General features: G+C 40.3%; 1 protein-coding gene across 6 annotated transcripts in view; it reads left to right on the top strand.

The window, feature by feature from the left end:
* The window catches only part of HYCC1 (hyccin PI4KA lipid kinase complex subunit 1), a 76,294-nt gene extending 59,391 nt beyond the window's left edge, over nucleotides 1-16,903 (top strand). For 5 of the 6 annotated variants that reach the window (XM_090046778.1, XM_090046779.1, XM_090046781.1 and 2 more), the window contains exons 9-11: nucleotides 667-754; nucleotides 1,277-1,436; nucleotides 13,842-16,903. In XM_090046778.1, coding sequence (XP_089902904.1) covers nucleotides 667-754; nucleotides 1,277-1,436; nucleotides 13,842-14,404 — 811 coding nt within the window. In that variant the 3' untranslated portion in view covers nucleotides 14,405-16,903. Of the gene's footprint in view, nucleotides 1-666; nucleotides 755-1,276; nucleotides 1,437-12,651; nucleotides 12,948-13,841 lie in introns of all 6 variants that reach the window. The other variant, XM_090046782.1, reaches the window with a different exon arrangement.
* The last annotated feature ends 5,386 nt before the right edge of the window (nucleotides 16,904-22,289 follow it).

Consider the following 22,289-nt stretch of genomic DNA (forward strand, 5'->3'; position numbering starts at 1 on the left):
AGCATACCTAGGATGGGGAAAATACCACCTGGTAAACTTAATAAGATCAGAATATCTGTAAACAGCTACTTGAAAATGGTACTTATGCAACATTTCTCTTGCATGTGTTAACTTTGAGTTGACCAATGTGTGTATAGTTTTAGAAAATTAATCTTGCATTTTTTTTCATTTCCCATACTATTCCTTTTCTTACCATCAGTCCTGTTAGGATCTGTTAGTGGTCATGGGTAACTTGTAACTATTTTTGGAATTATTGTATTAACTCCTACAAACTTGATAATATTTGACCAATATTCGAAATGTGGTAGAGTACTGTTGTACCTATTGTGCTAAAATGCCACAACTTTATTGGATATGTACCTAAAACTAATTTGTTCAGGAGTATAAGTGGTTGAATATAAGCACATTTATTTTGAGTCTGCGGTTTGTTTGTTTATTTATTTTTTATAAAATTAAAAAGTCTATAAAAATTGTGCTTTGTTATACTACTTGTCTTTATAAACAGTAAAGTTAGGGATTCATCAAAACTGATTTCTGAAGGAAGTGTACTAAATGTTTGAAAAGAATATAATTAATAGAAAACTATACTCTACTGGAGATAATCTAACAAGTTTGCAGTCTTTAGGAAAAATAAATTCATATAGTGTGTGTGTGTTTGTTTTTTAGTTATAATGGAGAATGGGATCTGGCTCGTAAAGCTATGGATGATGTTTTGTATAGAGCCCAGCTGGAATTGTATCCAGAACCACTTCTGGTAAGTACCTGCCCACTCCTCCCCTCAACTCCCCTGTAATATTTTTAATTCAGAGCTGTTACACTCTAAGTCATCCCGATTATGCTTATGATTTAGCACTACAGTAGGGAATTATAAGCTTATAAAGCATCGCTTACACTGCCTATACTAAAGGTGTTTGGAAGCTTGTTGTGTGTGCATTTAACCATTATAAATAAAGCTTACAGCTTCAGAAGTTAGAACAGAAACACCCTGAAGAATATTTTTAGTTTCCATTTGAAAAAATGGCTGTTTATTGTCACAACAGTTACTTAAGGCATTGTGATGATACTTTTCAAATTTCACTGAATTTACATCACCTAAAGTAGGTATAATTGCAGCAGTTTTCTCTCTTCAGAACTTTGAACAATACAGTCACATGAACTCAAATTGCATACAGTTTTCCAAGAGTAGTAGAATACTTTAGGACCATTTACAATAAGTTACTTCTATTAGAATTCAAATCTTAATGTTAAAAACTTCACCCACATTCTTCCTCTCCAGGTTGCTAATGCAATAAAGGCTTCACTGCCTCAAGGTGCCATGAAATCTAGTAAAGAAGGTACTAGGTGCATTCAGGTTGAAATTACACCTACTTCATCTAGAATATCAAGAAATGCTGTGACTAGCATGTCTATCCGGGGGCATAGATGGAAAAGACATGGTAAGAAACATTGTTTGCCTTTAACTTTGAACTTGTATTAGGGCTGCATTTACCATTTAAAATAGCTTTAATTTTTAAAGCTGCGCAGGGAATTTAGATACTACATACTTTTGTTTAATCATTATAAGAAAGAGTCTCTTAAATCACGGTTGTTTCTTTCTCTTAAGAGAAGTACTGGCATTATTAATACAGGTCCAAGGGGATTTGCTGGAAACTTAATTAGGTAGTGAATGTTGTACACTTGGATGTCTGAATCATTATCCATTCTCTTTTGCTGCCTTGAATCTGGTTACCACCAGTTAACTATACCTATTTTTTCCTGACTCAGTGGTTTTCAAACTGTTCCATGGAACCCTGGGGTTCTGCTATAGGTCATCTCTGTAAATTGTGCTGGAAGTGCCCCCCACAGCAGCTCCTTTAATGTTTTTCATTTCACCACTTAACCCCTTGTTCTTGATTGGCAGAGGTGCCCCATGCCTGGGCCATTTGCCAATGATCACCGGGGAAGTGAAAACCACAGCACATTTAAAACCGCGGTTTTTGCTTCCCTGGTGGCCATTGGTGAACGGCCCAGCTGGTGGGGCTCCTCCAGGGCTGCAAGCAATGAAATGAAAAACATTAAAGGAGCTGCTGCGGTGGGCACTTCTGGTGTGATTTATGGAGATCCTAGTCATCGGGGGTGTCGCAAAGAGATTGGAAGTAATGACACAGCAGTCCAGGAGGCAGTGTGCTGCCATTGTTGGGCTGGGTCACCTGGCTCCACCGTGGGGTAGAGGTTTCATGGCAGATGTCATGAAAGATTTCTGTCTGTGACTTTAGGAAGTTTGAAAACCACTGTCCTAACTGTGGATGAACATATTTGATGCAGTTCTGGGGAAATTTTACAATTCTATTTCCAAGTGCTCGTGTTTTAAACTGAAAAATGGGATTGTATAAAACTCTTGAATCTGATAGACTGGTGACATACAAGCTCTTTGTAGATGCAGCTGTTAAACATCTGTGAAGTTCCACATGTGTCCAGTATAAAGTGGTTACACTTGCACTGACCTAAGTAATTTCTGGTAGATAATGTATTCCTGCAGAATCTTAGGTAGATGCTCTAAGGGTAGAGCAGGAGAAGGTTCATGTTATGATTGTATTAATTGCCGTGGATAGAATGAAAGAAATGGGTAAAAAAAAAAAAAAAAAAAAAGGTCACTGACCTGAAGTAGTCTTCCAGAAACCTGGACGCTTAATGAATGGCTGCAGAACCAGAAGCTTTAATCCACGCTCCATCCTCTGCCTGCTCCATTCTGAGGAGGAAGAGAAAATGGACCAGAGATCAGAGTTGCCAGTCAGTTGCTATATTGATTGGATTGTCCTTACCTTGGGTCTGAATAGGGTTGAAGTTCACCAAGTTACATTTTTTTTAATTATAATTGACATTTTCACTTGTATATGATGTGCTCAGTGTTGGTCTTACTATGAACATAATCATGAGCTGTTTAACTAGCAATAAAATTATGACCATTAAAAACAAACAAACAAACTGTAGGACTTGGATAAAAAAGCCTGGTCTCTCTTGCTGCTGATTTTTTTTAAATCTACAAAACACTTGCTAATGGCTATGAGTAACTAGAGTAACATTGTAAATTTGAACTAATACCTATATTAAGGTCTCAATGAAAAATATTAAAAAAAAAAAAAAGCAAAGCATATGTGTCAAAAAGGGCTGTTTATAGTCAAGACACGGCCAGAGGAGACACTAGCAGTTTTTTTCTCCTTTGAGTCCCAATAGCCATTGCTCACTCAGTAGGAATGGCTTTGGTATTAATTCAGATTTGGTGATGCAGCTGAATATAGACCAGAGGGCCTGGATCTGTTATCTCCTTCAAAAGGACTGAAGGCAAATGATTGTAGATTTAATGTGGGTTTTTGTCACTATGGGTAATATAGAATAAATATATGGACTATAGGACCAATATTGGGTCTTCATGCAGTTCTGATCTTTGCTGAAGTGTCAGCACCTTTAAAGATTGCAGTCTCTATGGAAATCATGCTTTGATATTGCCTTCTTTCAGGGGTCATGCTTGATGCAGATGGTGACGTTCAAGAGACATTGGGTGGGACATATGTGTGCTGCAGCAGATAACAGTAAGGCAAGAGGTGTTTGGTAGTGTCAGATTTTAGTAAAAGCTAGAAAAAACTATTTTCTTATGACTTGATGGTTCAGGGAAGCATAATTTTAACCTCATGCTAGTTGATTGGTATATTCAAAACAAGGTATGATAGCTTTTGTGGGGAGAAGGAGATAAGATGGACACAAGGATTTGTGGTGATGGTGATAGGGTTTGGGGGTTTTTCCCTTTTACAGGTGGGAGGCCAGCAATGCTTGTCAAAGTAACATTTGATTCAGTGAGGAGACTTCAATTTGGGGCTCCATGGGTGCTGGCAACCAGGGGGAAGAGGTTTAGTGGGGGGTGAAAACAACATTTCAAATGAGAGCTTTTGCACCCAAAAATGTTTTTTGGGGGCTGTCTGCGTGGGAGGAGAGGTACATTTGGATGGCTAGATGTTTCTTTGTTCCATATGCCAAAAGTGAGCCTACATTGTGTTGTCAATCAGTGTGTTTTGGTGGGGGGTTTTAATAGCATGGGCTCTATAGATTAAACCAACCTTTCTTCAAAAATCTTATTTTTTTAAATTCTATCAAAAAACTTGACTATTGTTGTCAATAACAGCTCCCTTTTCAACCATCTCTTTGTCTATATAGCCTGTTTCCTCCTCACTGTCAATTTTTGTAAACATTCCTTGAGAGAGCAAGTCATGGAGGCAAGGTGCCGTAACTCAGCAGAGAACTTGAGTAGCATTGAAAAGAACCAGACGCTGCAGACAGGGAAAAAGGAAATGAGCCGGTTCTTTAAGGAGTTGTGTAGAGAAGTGATCTGTAACCTATGGCGCACAGACTGGATCTGGCCTGCAGAACCTTTAGATCCCATCTGCAGATGTGGGGCCTTTCCACCATTCAGTAGCTGGGGGAAAAAGCAGAGAGGAAAGGGGGTTGTGGTTGCAAGTCCTTTCCCTGCCCCATTATGGGGACGAGTGCAGTGGGGTCCTAGCTCCCTCCTACCCTTTAATCTCTAATCCGGGGTGGGTCATTTCAGCCTTCAGCTGAAAAAGGTGTAGTGTAGTTTGAATTAGGATGGCCATTTGACCTGGTAGAGAAAATTGAAAAATTTGGGAACATTTGCCATCTGATAATTAGTTTATGCTTCTTGCTTAAGTGTAGAAAAAAAGGAGTTATGAGATTTAGCAATAACACAGGCCAAAGAACTTAATAAAGTGTTACATCTGTCCACTGGTAATTAGACAGGGATCAAACTTACTTGATACAGACCAACATTTGGTCACAAATGACTTGGTTGTTTTTGACTTGGTTTCCCTGCAGATGATAAACATTAAAGCAAATGGATTAGTTCCACTGTTGGTCTTCAGTATTTATGCTTAAGTGCAAGTTTGTAATAATAGTTCTAGCTCCATCCACAAATAGAAAAAGGAGGAAAATTCTATACTGGTTGTAAACTTTCCGAGTTTTTTAATTGGAGAAATAGGTATAGACCTAAAGAAAGAAATTTAAATAAATGTTATACTAATGAAGTATTGCCAGAACTTTTATATCTCACCTACAGAAGTGAACCTATTTTACGTAGAAACATCAATTGAAAGGTATCCTTTGTGTTATGAGACCCGATGTATATTTACATAAATGATTGAATAAAAACAAGCAAGTAGACGTTTGTGGAGCACCCAGCAAAAAAGATGGCATTTAAGTGGAGAAAAAATAATGCTATTCTTGGAATACTAAGCATTATAGCATGAGATAGGAATGGAAAAGTTTTTAGGGCCAAATGAATGTTTTGAATCTTGTGAAGTGAGGGGGGTATTTTCTCAGGATTTTTAGCATTTCTAAATACCACCATTCGGCTTTATGAATAACCTATAATTATAACCGTTTGTGGGAAACAGATGTGTATTATTACATTTGTGATAGCATAAGTTAATAGACAATTTTGCTTGTAAAGAACTCGAGATTCTACATGCTGCACAGTTTAGCACCTACTTGATTGCAAGACTGGCTAACAATAGTTGGGTAGTTTGCTGACTTACTGTATGTACTGGAATCTAAGATGACCTTGAATTTAAGGTGATCTTCCAATAATTAGATTTTATACGTGGAAAATGTATAGATTTTTTTTAATATATTTTTTCCATCTGTAGAATCTAATTATTGGAGGGTCATCTTTAATTCATGCCCCCTCTGCTGCAGGGGGCAGGTGACTTGGGGAGGTTAAGCAGCTTGCCCGTCTGCCATATCTGCCTCCTGCTTGCTCCATCTCACAGCCGCAGGCCACCCCGCCTTCTCCCCCCTTACCCTTGTTACGTGCTGGCAGGCTTAGTGGCCCTAGCCCGGCCCCTGTAGCAGCCATGCAGGCCATGTGCAGCTCCTGTGGGGCCAGGCTCAGTGCCCCAGGCTGCAGTGTGGATGGCACATGCTGGGGCAGAGCAAGGGTAAGCAGGGGGAGAGAGAGGGACAGGTGGCAGAGTGGAGTCTGTGTGAGGTGGGAGATGGGAGGGTGTGGAAATGGTGCAGAGGGAAAGGGCTGCAGCTACAGACCTGACCCTGGGTAGGGGCTGGAGCCTGACCTGCTGTGGCCACTTGCTCCTCCCCACTGACCTTGTACTCAGTTCTAAGATGAGGAGCTTTTTTCTCCATGTTAAGTGGGTAGGGCTCATTGTAGAATTGAGTAAACATGCTATATCTTGGGTATTGTTTACAGTATAACCCAAGTTCACAGAAACCATGAAAACACCCAAATTATGTGTTTTTTCACAGGTTTCTTGTGTGAAATGGCTGGAAATCTTGGAGTAGCAGGGTTGGAAGGGATTTTAGGAAGTCAAGTTAGTCTGCCCCCCCCCTACTCAAAGCTGATCAAGCCATACCAATGAAGCATCTGTCTGCACTGCTCTTAAATACTCTGCTCTTAAAAAAAAAATAAATAAAAAAATCCAAGGATAGAAATTCCACATCCTGCTCTGGGTAGCCTGCTCCATTGCTTGTCCACCATTATAGTGAGAAAGTTCTTAATATCCAACCTAAATTTTCCTTACTGCAGTTTAATACCTTTGCTTCTTGTCCTGTCCTCCTGTGGCAATAGTTTCATAGTTTCATAGTAGCTAGAGTCAGAAGGGACCTAGGTAGATCATCTAGTCCGACCCCCTGCCTTAGCAGGAAAGAGCACCGGGGTCAGATGACCCCGGCAAGGTGCTCATCTAACTTCCTTTTAAAAATCCCCAGGCTAGGAGCCTGCACCACTTCCCCTGGAAGCTGGTTCCAGGCCCTAGCCGCCCTGACTGTGAAGTAGCGCCTCCTAATATCTAATCTAAACTTACCCTCCGCCAGTTTGTGACCGTTATTCCTGGTCACTCCTGGCAGCGCACGGGGGAACAGGGACTCCCCCAATACCTGCTGATCCCCCCTGACCAGTTTGTAGCAGGCCACAAGGTCCCCCCTTAACCTTCTCTTGTGGAGGCTAAACAGGTTCAGGTCCCGTAGCCTCTCCTCATAAGGCCTGCCCTGCTGACCCCTGATCATACGAGTGGCCCTCCTCTGAACTCTTTCCATATTGTCCACGTCCCTCTTGAAGTGTGGCGCCCAGAACTGGACGCAGTACTCCAGCTAAGTGACTAGTCTATCTCCATTCTCCATATAACCACCCTTCAGGTATTTGAAGACTGTTATCAAATCCACTCCTCAATTGTCATTTCTCCACACTAAATAATCTTGTTGCTTCTAGCCTAGCTTCACAAATCTTATTTCCCAGGCTAGCACCCCTCTGCAACAGAGGAAGGCAGAAACTCCTGCAATCCATTTGAAATCTGACCACAAGTAAAATTTCTTCTTGATCTGAAATATGATGATCAATTTAACCATCAGTGAGGGGGCAAGAACATCTAAGTATGAACCTCTCGGGGGGGAAAAAGAACATTAGGGATCCCACAGTCTCCAACTGCCCTACGCTCCAAGGGCTTGAGGGGCCTGTGTATCCTTAGACCTTCTACATGGGATTGGGACCCTCAAACCCTGGGAGCACCTGCCTGGCTTTCACCACCTAGAGATGTGCCCCAGGGAATCTTGGGGTGCTTCTCTGTAAGTAGAGAAGGTCAGGTTTCTCTGCTTATGGAGACCCACCATAGTATCTCCAGGAGCATGTCTCCATAATCAGGGAAAGCACACATGGGTTTTAGCATGAGACATGGGGAATCCCTGGTACCTCATGCCTCCATGCCGAGACCTGTGCTGACCCATGCCTCCATGTGAAGCATGGGGAACCAGAAATTTCCCAGGTCCTGTGCTGTCCCTGTGCCTCCTTGCTGGAATCTGCATTAAACTGTGCTTCACATGGAGGCATAGGTTGGTGCGAGTCCCAGCATGGAGGCATGGGGCACCTGGAATTCCCCTAGTCTTGGCAAGGACGCTCAGGGCTGCAAGGGATGTGGTAAATCCCTGGGAAAGGGGAACATGTTGACCATTATCGGCATGGACGTGTCCCACCACAGCTGATCTGCTTTGTGTAGCAACCCTTGTTTTTACCCTAAGTCAGAGTTCTAAAGAAACGTGTAAAGTCTATTTTATTTAGGGCCGTCAAACAATTTAAAAAATCACAATTTAAAAAATTAATCACAATTAATTGTGAGATTAAAAATAGTTGTGATTAATCACAATTTAAATCACACTGTTAAACAATAATAGAATCCCAATTTATTTTATCATTTAATTCTTTTATTTATTTATAATTGCCAGTGCCCCATACTCTTGACTTGCAGCCCCCTGGCCCTGTCAGTGCCCCACGCTCCTGACCCATTGCCTCCTGCTTCCCCCAGCAACGTCTCGTTGGGCTGCCTGGCCCCCACAAGCATGGGCACCAGTCCCTGTGGCATTGGCCTGGCCACAGAGCTCCCCGCTGCCCTCAAAGCCTCCCCCTCCCCTCCCTCTCCCCCAGCCCTATTTCCTGTGTTGGATGGGAAGGCTGCCCTGCCGCAACCCCAGGGCTCAGATAGCTTCCCCTAGTCATCTGCCCCTCCGTCACAGACATACATACACCCTAGACAAGGGGTGGTCAGAATTACTGGGCTGGTAGTACTGGAGGGAGAGAAGAAGGGAGGAGGGCAGGCTCGGGATACGCTCTTCATGGGGAAAGCTGGAGTGCCGGGAGGTGTCAGGCTGCTCTGTCCCTTGGAGCCGCCTCAGGGAGAAGGGGATGGGGCTTTGGCCAATTTCTGGAGAGCCTCAAATACCATGCCGATGAGCTGCATGTGGCTTGCAAGCCACGGTTTTGCCACCATGGCCCTGGACAGACTCCAAGACCTGCCCTTTCCATACGCTTACCTGCATCCAGCTGCTAAATCTGCTGCCAGGACCCTGCCTGGCTGCTTGCTGACCACGTGTGTATGTGTAGCTCAACAACAGCAAGGGGAAGGGGCTGCTTTCCACCCAGCATCAGCAGCAATTTAACATGAGTTAAAAAAATTAACGCAAAAATAAACGTGTTAATTGTGCCCATTAACAACAATTAATTAACAGCTTTAAATTTTTATTATATTTATCTTTCCGAGAGCAGGCTCTTACGTTTCCCCAAATTGTGAAAAATGCATATACTTGCATTTAAAACCAGTTGGCAAATTCTTAACTAGAAATTTAAATATATGTTGTACTTAGTTCAGCTTCTTGGGACTGAGGGTTTTGGTACATTGTCACAGTAATGACTATGCACTTAAAATGGGCTGTATTACATGCCTAATTACTTTGTGTATTGGAGACAGTTAAAATACACCAGCTGCTTGTTTTAGCTATAGAGGGTGCATCTGCACATGCATTTACTCCAGCCTAGATTTACTGTGCAGTAAAATGCTGCACAGTAAGGGTTTTTGGGTAGGTGTCTACACATGTGGAAATTACGGAGCAGATTTACTCCATTCCCTGAAGCCCTGCAATATGCCTCTGTGGCCACCAGGGGAAGCTCTAGGCTCCCCCTGGGTGCTAGCCCAGAGGCTGGATGGGAGCACAGGAGACACCTGTCTTTGGGCCCCAGGGGGCTGCCTGCAGCTGGGGCCGGGAAAATATTCCCCTGCCCTGGCAGCAGGGAGCTCCTGGCCCTGGCTTCCCAATCAGGGGCATGGGGCTTGTAAACAGCTGCAGGGGAGGGGGAGATCCCAACCCCCTGCCCTGATCCACAGCTGCTCCACCAGCAGATCAGGGCAGGAGGCTGGGCTGCACTTGCAGCTTTTTCTAAGCCCCATGCCTTGATCATCTGATCGGGGTATGGGGCTGAGGTCAGCCCCTTACTGTGTCAGTTCCCTGTCAACCCCAGGCTGCCTGGGGAAGTCTGCATGTGCAGCCCGGAGGTGGCTGGGGACTGCCTGAAATGGGACAGTCCCCAGCCACCTCCAGATTGATGTACTTCCTCGTGCAGCCTGGGACATAGCTTCTTGTCCCCAGGAGCTGCTTCCTGCTGGGGCAGGCTGAGCTACAGGAGCCTGGGCAGGGACTATCTCACACCCCCTTGTGGACCGCTGACCAGAAGGAGATTTGGGTTTTAGTCAGGTGTCATGAGCACTATGGCACTGTTACTAATGCCTAGTAAATTTGCCACTTGCATTGAGAGGTAGCAAATTTACTCAGGATCAGGGAGATTTACTGTTAAGTAAGCATATGCACATGTGGACCCACATGCTTACTTCACAGTAAACTATGCTAGTTCACTGTTAAGTGTCTCAAGTAGATATGCCCACTGAGGAGATTCTGGAGGGGAATTTGGGGGCTTAAGCAGGTATTTACACTGCAACAATGGACCTGTGTGCTGACTTTACGTAAGTACAGTATATAGCCATGTGCTCCTTATGCTGAAATGCAGTTTGTTTCTTGACTGGTTAAGGTTAGGGTGGGCGGGTGTTGCCATCCAGTTATTATTGGCTATAGTATCAGCTTTACAGAAGGGTTCTATTACCTGCAATGATCATAGTAGCACCCTTTGTATGTAAACTTTGTGTTTTTGCATTTAAGAAGAATATTTTTCCATTTCAAACCCTTCTTCAGCTATTGAAATCGGACTTGCCTCTCTCTCTTCAAACCTCTCCATTGCTGGCTGGAACTTTGCTTTGAGTGCTTCTTTTTAGTAGTGATTTTTTCATACTCAAATTCTCCTCTCACTGCTGTAGTTACAAAATAAAGACACTTGACACACGAAGTGGCAGCCAGCCATTGCAAATCATGCAGAACTGTGCAGGGGAAGTTGTAGGTTTGGTCTCTGATACAGACAGCTCCATGGACTTTGTGAAAGGCACTGATTTTTTTTTTCATGGGAAACACAAGGGATCTCTTACTGTACAGTGTTTCTGGAAATCCTTTACCATTACAGTAAATTATTGCAATACTTAACTGCCCTAAGACATCTCTTCCAACAAATAGGATGATTCTGGGTCACAAAGATCCTGTCTTTTAACAGATGAAAATTTGCCAGGTATGGCTTAAACTTAATCATCATGTTTAATGGCAGTTCAAATTTTGTAGCATTTGTCATCCACACTTACAGAACTCTATTAATCTTGAGGTCCTGTACTTAATCCTGAACATTTTGAAAGATCCACTTACTTAATAAAGCATTAATTTTTATATCAAGATAAATAGGATGAACATCAGAGATTCTTCATAATTCTCAAAAGCATTATTCTACTGTGCATTTGTGTATAGAGTTTATTTTTCTTATGCTTATTTTTTATGGTATAGATGTGGCTATTCAAGTGTCAGTTTATACCTGGTGGCTTCTCTTCTCCCAGAAAGGCAATTCATGGCCAGTAGGTCCAGTTCTGAAAATGTTTTGAATTCTGAATCTAAAAGACTTAAAAATTGAATGTTTTGGAAAGCCGATGGCTCTTAAGAATTTCTTCTTTCTTCGTTTGCTTTCACTTTCTCTTCTCTCGACTGCTTTCATCTGTTTTGAGTGGGCCACTGTTTATCAGAATCTAACTTAACAATAAACTTTTAAAGGAGGAATTTATCTACCAAGTTTTCTATGCACAAACCACGCTTGGTTTTAAAAACCTTTCTGTCTCTTGTTTCTCAGAAGTAATGCTCCTTGCAATCTGGTTCCTCTTTTCCACAAATATGATATCTTGAACAGAGCAATTGCTATTTTCTGCTTTAGTTTAAAGCATGAAGACCCATATGTTTTTGCTGTGGTTTTCACAGGTTTTTGTCTTTCTGCGGTCTCTTCTACCCTACAAACAGGCAGTTAATCCTTCCTGAAACTAAGCTGATCACTTTTGCCTTAATCAGTCTCCATTCTTCACCAGTATTTCAGTGAACTGTTTCTATGTACAGCTTAATTTCCCCTGTTCAATTCTGCAGTGAGATAATGATTAGGTGTTTGACATGAGTCTGATGTGGAAGTAATGAGGACATTACAAATCAAGCTTGAATTTCTCTAAGCTCATGAAAGGAGGAAAGGAGCCGAGACAGTCAACACACATTGTACATGCAGTGTTAATAGGTGGCAAGCGCTGAACCAGTTTTTATATTAAGTGTATGGAAAAATACGTACATTTGATATGCTTGAAAGATTTTGTAATCGAATGCTTTACATTTGAAAGAATGGAGAGAGAACTAGGTGCTTTTAGATGGAAGTATTGCAGGTCACAACATTGAAGTTGTGGCACTTATCAATGCATACTTTTACTGAAAACAGAATCTGTGATCCTACATTGTAATGCTTTAGGATTATTTTTAAAATAGCTTTAGAAACTAAGTTTCCGTTATTGTATCTCTTGCATAAAGACATTGTCGTAAGAATGAATAGTAGAAAAAAGGGCATTTGAACTCAGTTTTGAGGTCTGAAATATTTGACTTCTGTCTATTCAATAATGATGTTTCAGGATTTTAATAAGAGAATGGAGAGGAGAGACTTTAGAATGTATGAGGGCATGCAACATGGGGAAAACTTTATTTTTTTTAAATGGACAAGTATCTCATACTCACTAATACTGCTAATTAACAAAAGGTTAATGTGCAAACATTTGGCTTAATTCATAACACTTCAGCCATCCAGTTCTGTATTTTATGTTTTTCATGTGTTTGTTTCAGACTCTTTTTTTTTTCCTTCTTATCCATCTCCCATTCTAGAACAACCAGAGAATGGTAATGACGCTACTGAATTGGGCAACTTTGTTATACCTGAGATTAGTGTCACAAATGTGGCTGGAGAGAGAACCGGGAATGGGGAAAAAAGCAGAGCACTAGCAGAGAATGATGTTCAGCATATACAGGGTGTGCAGGAAACAGCTACAGATCCTAGAACTGACAGCAAAGCCTTACCAGAAATCAGGAGGCAAAAATCTGTAAGAAAAATGATGGAGGATGGAATAAACTCATCTGGCAGAGTGCAGTTTTAGCTGAGCACTTTGTAACTGCACTCTCAGGTACCTTTGATTGAAAGGGTCACTGCTGCATGTTTTGAGAATTAAGGTATGCAGTTACTGTATGTGCATGTTCTAATAACCACAGGTGCATGTATTACACAGAACTTCTTAAAATCTCTGCCACATACAGTGATGACATGCTTGTTGCAAGCAGATGTATGTAACATGGGGAAACAGCACTGAGACCCAGCATTGGCAAAGTGTTTATTTCCTATTCTTCAAGCTTACTAAGCATGTTTTGTTGGATTTGAAGGATCCACCAATCAGGTAAATGAGGTGGGCTATTTCAAACAAATGCAAAAAATATATAGCACTCTAAATATTTGTTATGATCCTGGGACTTCCATACTACAGTGTGTACAGTTTCTAACCTAGTTATACCACCAGACTTATAATGCAGTGACCTTTCAGTCCTAAAACCTATTCACACTTTGGTTTGATAATTATGCAGGATCTTTATTGGGTGTTCTGGGGCATTGATCATCTACCTTCCTAATTAACTTGCTTTGCTAAATATTGAGTGGAAACACTTGCATGTAATAGGATTTAGACTTTTTTTCTTAGTTTTCTTTGTGGTGTCTTTCTAATCTGTTCCTAATCATTTGCATGAATAACAGTTTTTTCCCCCAAAATTAGTACAACCTGAGATTATATGGGCATGCATCTTGGCTTAGTAAATGTAGCTTTACTTGCTCTGATTTTAAATCATAATGATTCATTTTCTGCACTGTAATGGGTAAGTGTCCTACTTTCTATTTTGCTCAATACTCTATTGCTTCATGGCTTCATGCTTGAAAATAAATAAATCTAACAGTATATATCTTTTAAATAATCAAGGCATGGTTAGAAAACGTCAGGTATTTAATTCACTTTTTTCCTTGTTCCATTCTGCAGATAATACTGATCTAGCAATTCAAGAAGAACTGATAGAAGTATCTGAAAATGATGAAGGGTTTTACTCTAGGGCTACTTCTAGCTCAAGCCAGTCTGCCTTATCAAACAGCAACAACACCAGCAGCAAGATCCTGTTGGGGAAGAGCCAGCGAAGATCTGGAGGAAGCAAAGTTGGGGGAAAAGAAAAAGAAGGTGCTGGAGAAGTGTGCAGAGAACAGTTTTCTCGAAAACAAACTCAGCGAGCCATGAGCGAAAATCTAGAGCTTCTGTCCTTAAAGAGACTGACATTAACTACTAGCCAATCGCTGCCTAAGCCTGGCAGTCATAGTTTGGCCAGAACTACTACCACAGTTTTTAGTAAATCTTTTGAGCAGGTCAGTGGTGTTGCAGTTCCAAGTAACCGTGGTAGTGGTAGTAGTGTGTCTGGTACAGAAGTAAACAGGTTTTCTGCATGTAGTCTGCAGGAAGATAAATTGATTTATGGAATAGAAAAAACAGATGTCCCCAAACAATCAAATCAGCAGCGACCTCCCAGTATCAGTATAACACTGTCAACTGATTGATGTCTGACAAACTGGTCAGTATGAAAAAGGAATTTAACAAAATCTCTAATGTTGGTCCTCTCTACCTTGTGTGCTCCCCTCTTAAATACTAAACACCTACATTCTTTATGTTGTAAAGTTCAGCTTGAATTTGACAGTAACAAAGTCTAGATTCCAATCTTAGCTATTTTCTATTAAATTTTAAATGTTAATAGTGTAGAAATAGCTCTTTAAGTGGTTTGAGGGTTTTTTTTAAGTTTACACCCCCTATAGTTGCAATTGTTAACAAGTATCAGCAATTTCTTCTTTGCTACTCAGTTTCTTTTGGAAAGGTGGCTATCTTGGAATGAAAAGTTTTGAACCACATTGTAACACTCCTGTATCATAACACTGCCACAAGCCAAAACATGCCAGAGAAAGTGTTTTAGTGTGAGAGGGGTACTTTTGATGAAAAGCTATAATACTGTTGCATGGAGTATGGCTGCTGTTGTAACTGTGGGCCACATTTTAAAAACTCTATTTCTGTCTTGCGCACGCTGAAATCAAAATCGAAAAATGCAAATTGGATTTTTTCACACATGATGCTTCTTTGTAAATCCCATCTTTGAAATGTGGTCTAAAAAGTCATACAATGGAAGAACAAACTTCTGGTGGGCAGGAGTGTTCTGTAACCTCCAGTATTGCCATCATAAAAGTGACTTAGTAGCATAGTGAATTTCATGTTTGACTTTCAGTGACTTCCTTACAGATATGTTTGATCCAAAAAACCAAAAATTTGTTGTTCTGTTGCTTCAAAGTGGACTTTGAGGATAGGGCTTTTATTTTTAGCTCAAGAGTTTTTGGGGGATTTGGGGGTTTGTTTGGTTTTTTTTTTAACATATCCTTTATATAGAATTCCATCACTTTTGATGAGTGAGGTAGAGATTTCAGCTGCTTCTCTGGGTGACAGTTACAGTCTCTCACTTTTTACTATTGCCACACTTGAACATCTGTGTGCAAAAAAGGTATGTTTTTCCTTGTCGTTTGTGAAAGGAGCAAATTGTTCTCCCTTACCTGCTCTTCTGCCTTCTTTATGTCCTCCAGCCTAGTATGCTTTAGTATGCAAGGTTATTGCACATCATGAAGATTAGGCACTAAGCTGCTGCTTGGCATCATTGTCATCAGACCCTTTTTTTAAAATAACTGTGGAGAAAACGTTCATTAATAACAGTGTCAGCATTTTTACATTGATCTTGATAGCCTTTGCTTTTAGTCAAGCAAACCAGTTAAAGGAATTAAAGTGCTTAAAAGTAAGAATACTGTTAAAAGGTGTGCACAAATTAAGTATCTTGCAAGCACAAAAGCAAATTTATATTGTTGCTGGTTAGAACTTTGAGGCTTCTGTGTCTCCATTATTTTCCTAGTTTAAAGTATAAAATAGCAATGTGCTTTAAGGTAACTATAGTAGTAGTGAGAGGTAATGTTAAGATAGCTTTAACAGCGCTGAATAATTACAATGTATATGCAAGTGAGGAGAAGAAAAAACTGGCAATAATTGCTCCTTGTAGTTAAGGGAGTATTTATAGTGTAATGTTGTGGTCTTCCCCTCCTCCCGCCTCCAGGTAAAATGAAGGAATAATTCATATCATTTTCACTCAGCCAGATTTCTACAGTCAAGAATATAAAGGGTGCTGATATCACAGAGCAAGTTCCAAAGCATTAGTAGACTTTCCCTAGTTGACTTTTACCTTGTGATGCCACTCTCTTGATTTGAAAACTAAAGCAAAAATTTAAGCAGGCCCAGATTATACTGTCTTTCTCCTGAGCAGCTTTTAGGAAGAACAGGTGAGAGGATGTAGGGGGAGTAATGTAGTATGAAATGTTAGTTGATCTTTGGTCATAGCACTCGAAGCACTCAAACCACAAGTTTCTGAAGTGTAACCGGAAGCCAATCAGAGGTTCAACTAGTTAATGCCTACTGAGTTGGAATTCTACTTTTTAATCAGAAATTTCTTCCAGGATGTTGAGAAGAAATCTTCTTGTTGGAAGTTCTAGTGATCCTTTGCTGGCTCTTATAGGTAGAACTAGCTGTCTTCATCTGATTTCCTAGCTATAGGGTAGTTTTTTGTTTCTTTTTTTAACATTTTGCTTGAAATACCTGTTTAAGTTAACTTTGTATTTAATTTCCTAATGCCAAGAAAACTCTGTTTTATGCTGACAGTATTACTTAAGAATTAGCTTTGAGAAGACGATGGTATTTTAAACGGTATCTTCTTTTCTATTTTTTAGAGACTGATTTTGAATTATCTCCATAATGAAACTTTTTGAGATTCAGTATTGATAGAAAGGCCAAAAATTATTGTACTGGGAAAACATAGTAATTTTATTGGAAAGTTTATAAATTAAAAGAATCAGTTCTCAAATTGTGTCTAAAATGCCATAGGATACAAGTGGGTAACTTAATGTTTACAAAGCTGTTGACTATTATTAGCACTATGGATCAGGTGGTATTTGCTTAAAATAAAACCAGTTTATTCCTTATTTTGCACACCCAGTTGTTTTTATCTTTGGCAGTTTTATTTAATGATAGGAAGAAAAAATATTAGAATAAAATGATAAAACCCACGTCCCTATTTACACAACTGAATTTACATCAGATTTTCTGCTTTTCCAGTAAGTGTGATGATGAAAGAAGAGGTTTAATTGATGAAAGGGCTATTGTTTCTACATGCACAAACATTGTCTTCATAAACATGTGCCCAACACCTGCTCCAAAACATGCTAATTAGCGTCTCATATTCAGCTCCCCCTTGCTTCAGAATGGCAGAGATGATTTAACTAAAGTTTGTCAAACAAGCTTTGTTAAAATGCCCCCAGTGTCATTTTAAAGTGTGGGATGCTGAATACATGAGCTGCTGCAGGCGTCCCAAGAACCGCTCTAATTAAAGCCAGGGCGTGTGTAAAGATACCGTACAAGGCTTATTCATTTATCATGTTTTATATAACTCCAGAACCTAACACGCAATAATACTGAAAATGACCCTAAGAATCTTTTATTGTTATATATGTTTAAAAATAGAACTCTCACATGGGTTGGTTTTTTATTTTTTGTTTTTAATGGAGCACAGGGAAAGTAGGAATAACTGTTCTTTAACATTGTATATGGTTGTTAAAATATGCATTAAAACTTCTTTTGTAGGGAAGTGTTAGGCACACTAATATGTTACAGCAAGTTCAAAGCGGGCAAGGATTTTATATATGTCAGAAGTTCCGTGCTAAGTGGTCCTGTGCATGGTTTTCTTCTGGGGTAAATGGAAATGTACCTCAGTGAAATGGGGCTAAGCTACTATGGGGTTAGCTTCATGTACTGTCAGGTAAGAGTATGCCTGGCCTGTGAAGCAACAGAAACATGATAAATTGCCACTCCTTCTGATACAATAACTTGCTTGTGTTTTCCAATATGTTTAGTCTTCAAAGTAGAATTTAAGTGACAGTGGCTCCCTTTGGATTAGCAGTCTCTTGACGCATTTAATTATGAAGCCATAAGCAACATTTGCTCATTTTAAATTTAGTATATGTATTGCATTGAAGACAGTTGTTGAGGGGTTTTATTTGTGGGTTTTTTCCCCTGAGGGGAAGGACAGGGGCTTACCTTAGCTTTAAGGGATTACTTGGAAAATTTATTTGAGTTTTATTAGCTTTTGAATAACTGAAGCTAAAGAGAAAATGTCTAATGCCGACAGTTAAATGTAAACTCATTACATAAAAACAAAGGGAAATGTTTCCAGTGCTGGTTTAACAAAACCTAAAGTATTTTATGAAAATAACGTTTTAACATAGGAAGTATTTTATTTAATTCTTTATATAGAAATCAGGTATTTGTTTTCTGGAACTTCAGGACATTTTTATGCAAAGAACATGTACTTTCTAACTATTTTGTCTTGATCTGTTTTGTGGTGTTTTTTCTGAATTAAGAAATGCTAGATTGTTGGAGATCGTACAACTGAAAAGTACAGTAATATCCCAGTGGTTTTTTTTAGCAACCTTTCTAGAGGCAAGCAGGCTCCTTCTGAGTAGTATAAAGATTTTACACATTTTTAACTTAGGTTTGTCATATTTCTCTTGTCCACGTTTGAGGTTTTAAATGCTGTATGTAGATGTATAATATATTGCCTTTTGTATTTGTGTAAGTTTTTATTTCCAGAAGACTGCAACAGTGAACTACATGTGTATTTTTAGTAACACAAGTCTGTGTTACTAATGACTGCATCAGTTCATAGTTGGTTCAGTCTTCACTTGAAAGCCTGGATTTAAATGATCATGCCACGCTTATGTTTTGCATAGTTTGTTGTGTGACACTTCTGTTTTGGTAATGCAACATTTCACTTTTTTTACTTAGTAAACTGTGTTTGTTTCATTCTACAGTAGAGTTTACATTCCTAAAGTATAAACCATGAATTTACATTGCTTTGTGTTTACTATTTTGGTTATTGAAATAAACTGGAATTTTTTTGATGTATATTTTTCATAAATACTATAATATTTTATAATGTGTTTATCTAGTATTTCATTAACAACTATAGTCTTGGATATAATTAACAGACTTTTAAAACACTGGCTTCCTTATATGGGTAAATAGTTGATTTAAAAAATCACATTTGGACCATTCATATTGCTTCCAAGTATATTCAATGTCCTAGACTTTTGTGCATGCATATGCTCCACTCCAAATAACCTACTTAATTGTAGGTCTGTTCTCTTAATTACACTTTGAATGTGCAAGTGCGCGTGCATGGAAGCATATTGGTACTGGCAAGTGTGTAACCCGGTCTGTGCCATGAAAGCTTAATTTTGATTTTTTTTTAACTATCAGTGCAGAGTCACTCTTCAACTAAGCAGCTTTACAATATTGTTTACCTATCATATAGGCTCCTTTTGTTAGAGGTTCACTTTTAATGATTGTTTTTAGTTGACTCGGATGTGATTTACAACTTCTGTACAGCTATGGCACAAAAAGTTGTGTGCCCTTGCAGCCTCCCTGGATTAGCTTGAGCAGGTAGAGTCCTTGGAATGATGTACAGGTATGAGTTTAATAAACTTGAATGTGTATATTACTGGAAGAGGGGACAGAGGCAGTTCCTTCCCTACTGCTGCCTTCAGAAAAAAAAAAGTTTTGTTTTGACTTTCCCATGCAGGATCTATAATTCTGTCCCTGTCCTTCCTTCTTGGTTACTTCCTCCATCCAGGGTCTCTGTGGAGGGACTTTTACTTTTTAGACCCAGTCATTAAAATAGTAAGATCCAGATAGCAAGGAGGTAGTCCAGTCCCAGTTAGTCAGATTCTAGTTCTTCATATGCATTTCTTGTCCATTTTTGTTATGATATAGCTGGGGAAGTAGAGAGCTAGTAGCTTGAATGGGAATGGCAATAAAACAAAACACTTAATTTAGGAGCTGGTTATGTTGTAGGGAAAAGCCCCAGCTACAATGATTGAGTTGGGGATGGTCCTGCTTTGAACAGGGGGTTGGACTAGGTGACCTCCTGAGGTCCCTTCCAACCCTAATTTTCTGTGATTCTAAATGAGTGTTTAGAGAGAACGCTTTTTTAAATCTTGTGCACTGCTTGTGTCTTAAATTTTGGGCACTTTATGATTTTTCTTTATATCTACCTGGAAACAGATTCCTTTTTTTCTGCTTCACTGGGCTGGGGAAAGAATATAAAACCATCAGCCATTACCACATCCAGTGAGAATACTTGTACATATGGACTCCTACGTACGGCCTTGATCCCTTGACTGTGGAACAAAGCACAAGTTTTGCAGTTATGTTCCAAATCAAATTGAAGGGAATGAGAGCATTCAAGCTCTGATTCACAGTACAATAAATGTACCACAAACAACTTGATTTTTCTGAGTTGATTGCTAAATGTGCTTAGTTGAGTGTTGATCGTGAGTCATGTCTGTAAAAATTTTTGCTTTTAGTCACTGGGTTTAACCAATCTCTAATGTTGCAAAAGCAAGCGCGTTTTATTTTCTTCACATTAGGCTTTCACAGATGCTTTAGTTCAAATACATTTATGACAGTATTGTGCACCATTACAGGTTTATTTATCATAGAATCATATCATAGAATCATAGAAGTAGGGTCGGAAGGGACCTTGTAGATCTTCAAGTCCAACCCCCCGCCTGGGTGGGAGAAGAGACTGGACTCAAATGAGTCCAGCCAGGTAGTCATCAAGCCTCTTCTTAAAGATCCCCAGGGTAGGAGCCAGCACCACTTCCCTAGGAAGTTGGTTCCAGCTCCTAGCTGCCCTAACTGTGAAGTAGTTCTTGCGGATGTCTAATCTAAATCTGCTCTCCAGTAATTTGTGTCCATTGTTCCTTGTCATGCCAGGGGACGCTAGGGGAAACAGTGTCTCCGCCAAACCCTTCTGGTCCCCTAGTGAGTTTATAGACAGTCACCAGGTCCCCCCTCAGCCTTCTCTTGTGAAGGCTGAACAGGTTTAGGTCCCGCAGTCTTTCAGTGTAGGGTCTGCCCTGTAGTCCCCGGATCATGCGGGTGGCCCTCCTCTGGACCCTTTCAGTGTTGTCCAACTCCCTCCTGAAATGGGGCGCACAGAACTGGACGCAGTACTCCAGCTGTGGCCTGACCAGTGTCGCATAGAGGGGGAGGATCACCTCCCTGGCTCTACTTGAGATGCAAGCCCTGCCAACCGTGACCTTGCATTGTCAGCCCATGTTCATCTTGGAGTCAATAATAACTCCAAGATCCCTTTCTGCCACCGTGCTCTCAAGAAGGGAGTTTCCCATTCTATAAGTGTGCCGCTGGTTTCTACTGCCTAAGTACAGCACCCTGCACTTGTCAGTATTGAAACGCATCCTGTTTATGTTAGCCCACTCCTGTAACCTATCCAGGTCTTGTTGCAGTCTTTCCCTCCCTACTAGCGTGCTCACCTCACCCCAAATTTTGGTATCATCAGCGAATTTAAACAGGTTGCATTTCACACTGTCGTCCAAATTGCCGATGAAGAAATTGAACAGCGCAGGCCCCAGGACCAAGCCCTGGGGGACTCCGCTGCCCACTTCCCCCATCTTTTGTTGTTGTTGTTGAGATTTTGGGGAGACAGTTGCTTCCATTTACAAGTGGCAAACTTGGATTGAAGGAGTGCGTTGTTGCTGTGGGGACTAGAATCTAGAGTTTTCTAACAACTATTAATATTTCTATAAAATACTTTCACCTTCCTGCTTTCCCTCCCCCAATCCACATGTGTGAGATTTGGCAACTATGATACAATTTTTCAAGTCCTGCTGTGGTGGTGCCTTTACCGTATTATGTATCCTTTGCAAGTACTTAATCCCTTAATGTGCACTAGACTGCCAAGTATTTCTACAGATCAATGTGTAGCTTAATGCTCCAAAACAAGACAATAAATGGATTGGAATGCAAAGTCCAGTTCAAGGATAAATGCAAGTTTGTCAATCATACCTTCTCAAAAAGCAATAACTGATGTCTGAGGGCAGACTTAGATATGAAAAAATGGCTTTGGTCTTGCCGAGGAGGGATTTTGAGATAGTCAAGCAATTTTCCCTTTTTATGAAAAAGATTGCCATGTTTAGATTGGATGCCTTTCACTATAACATTTCCAAAATAGGACACAGTCTAGAAGCTAGGAAAGTAGGGATAACATTTTGTATGAAATGTCTCTGCCTCAGTTTAACGTGGCCCAATATATTGGAGAACTTTAAGTGAAAAGTGTGTGCAGTTCAGTGACCACATTTTTAAGGAGATGATTGCATGGTGGGAAAGTAGGTAGGGGAATCCCCAAAAGGTCTGGTATACAACAGGTGTGTCTACATGTGCCTGTTAATGCACAGCAATGAAGTCCAGAGTGTATGGCTCCTGGGCACATGTCTTCACATGTGCCTTAGA

The sequence above is a fragment of the Crocodylus siamensis genome, chromosome 5 (assembly GCF_052110815.1).
Source record: "Crocodylus siamensis isolate JL-2025a chromosome 5, ASM5211081v1, whole genome shotgun sequence".
Classification (NCBI taxonomy): Eukaryota; Metazoa; Chordata; order Crocodylia; family Crocodylidae; genus Crocodylus; species Crocodylus siamensis.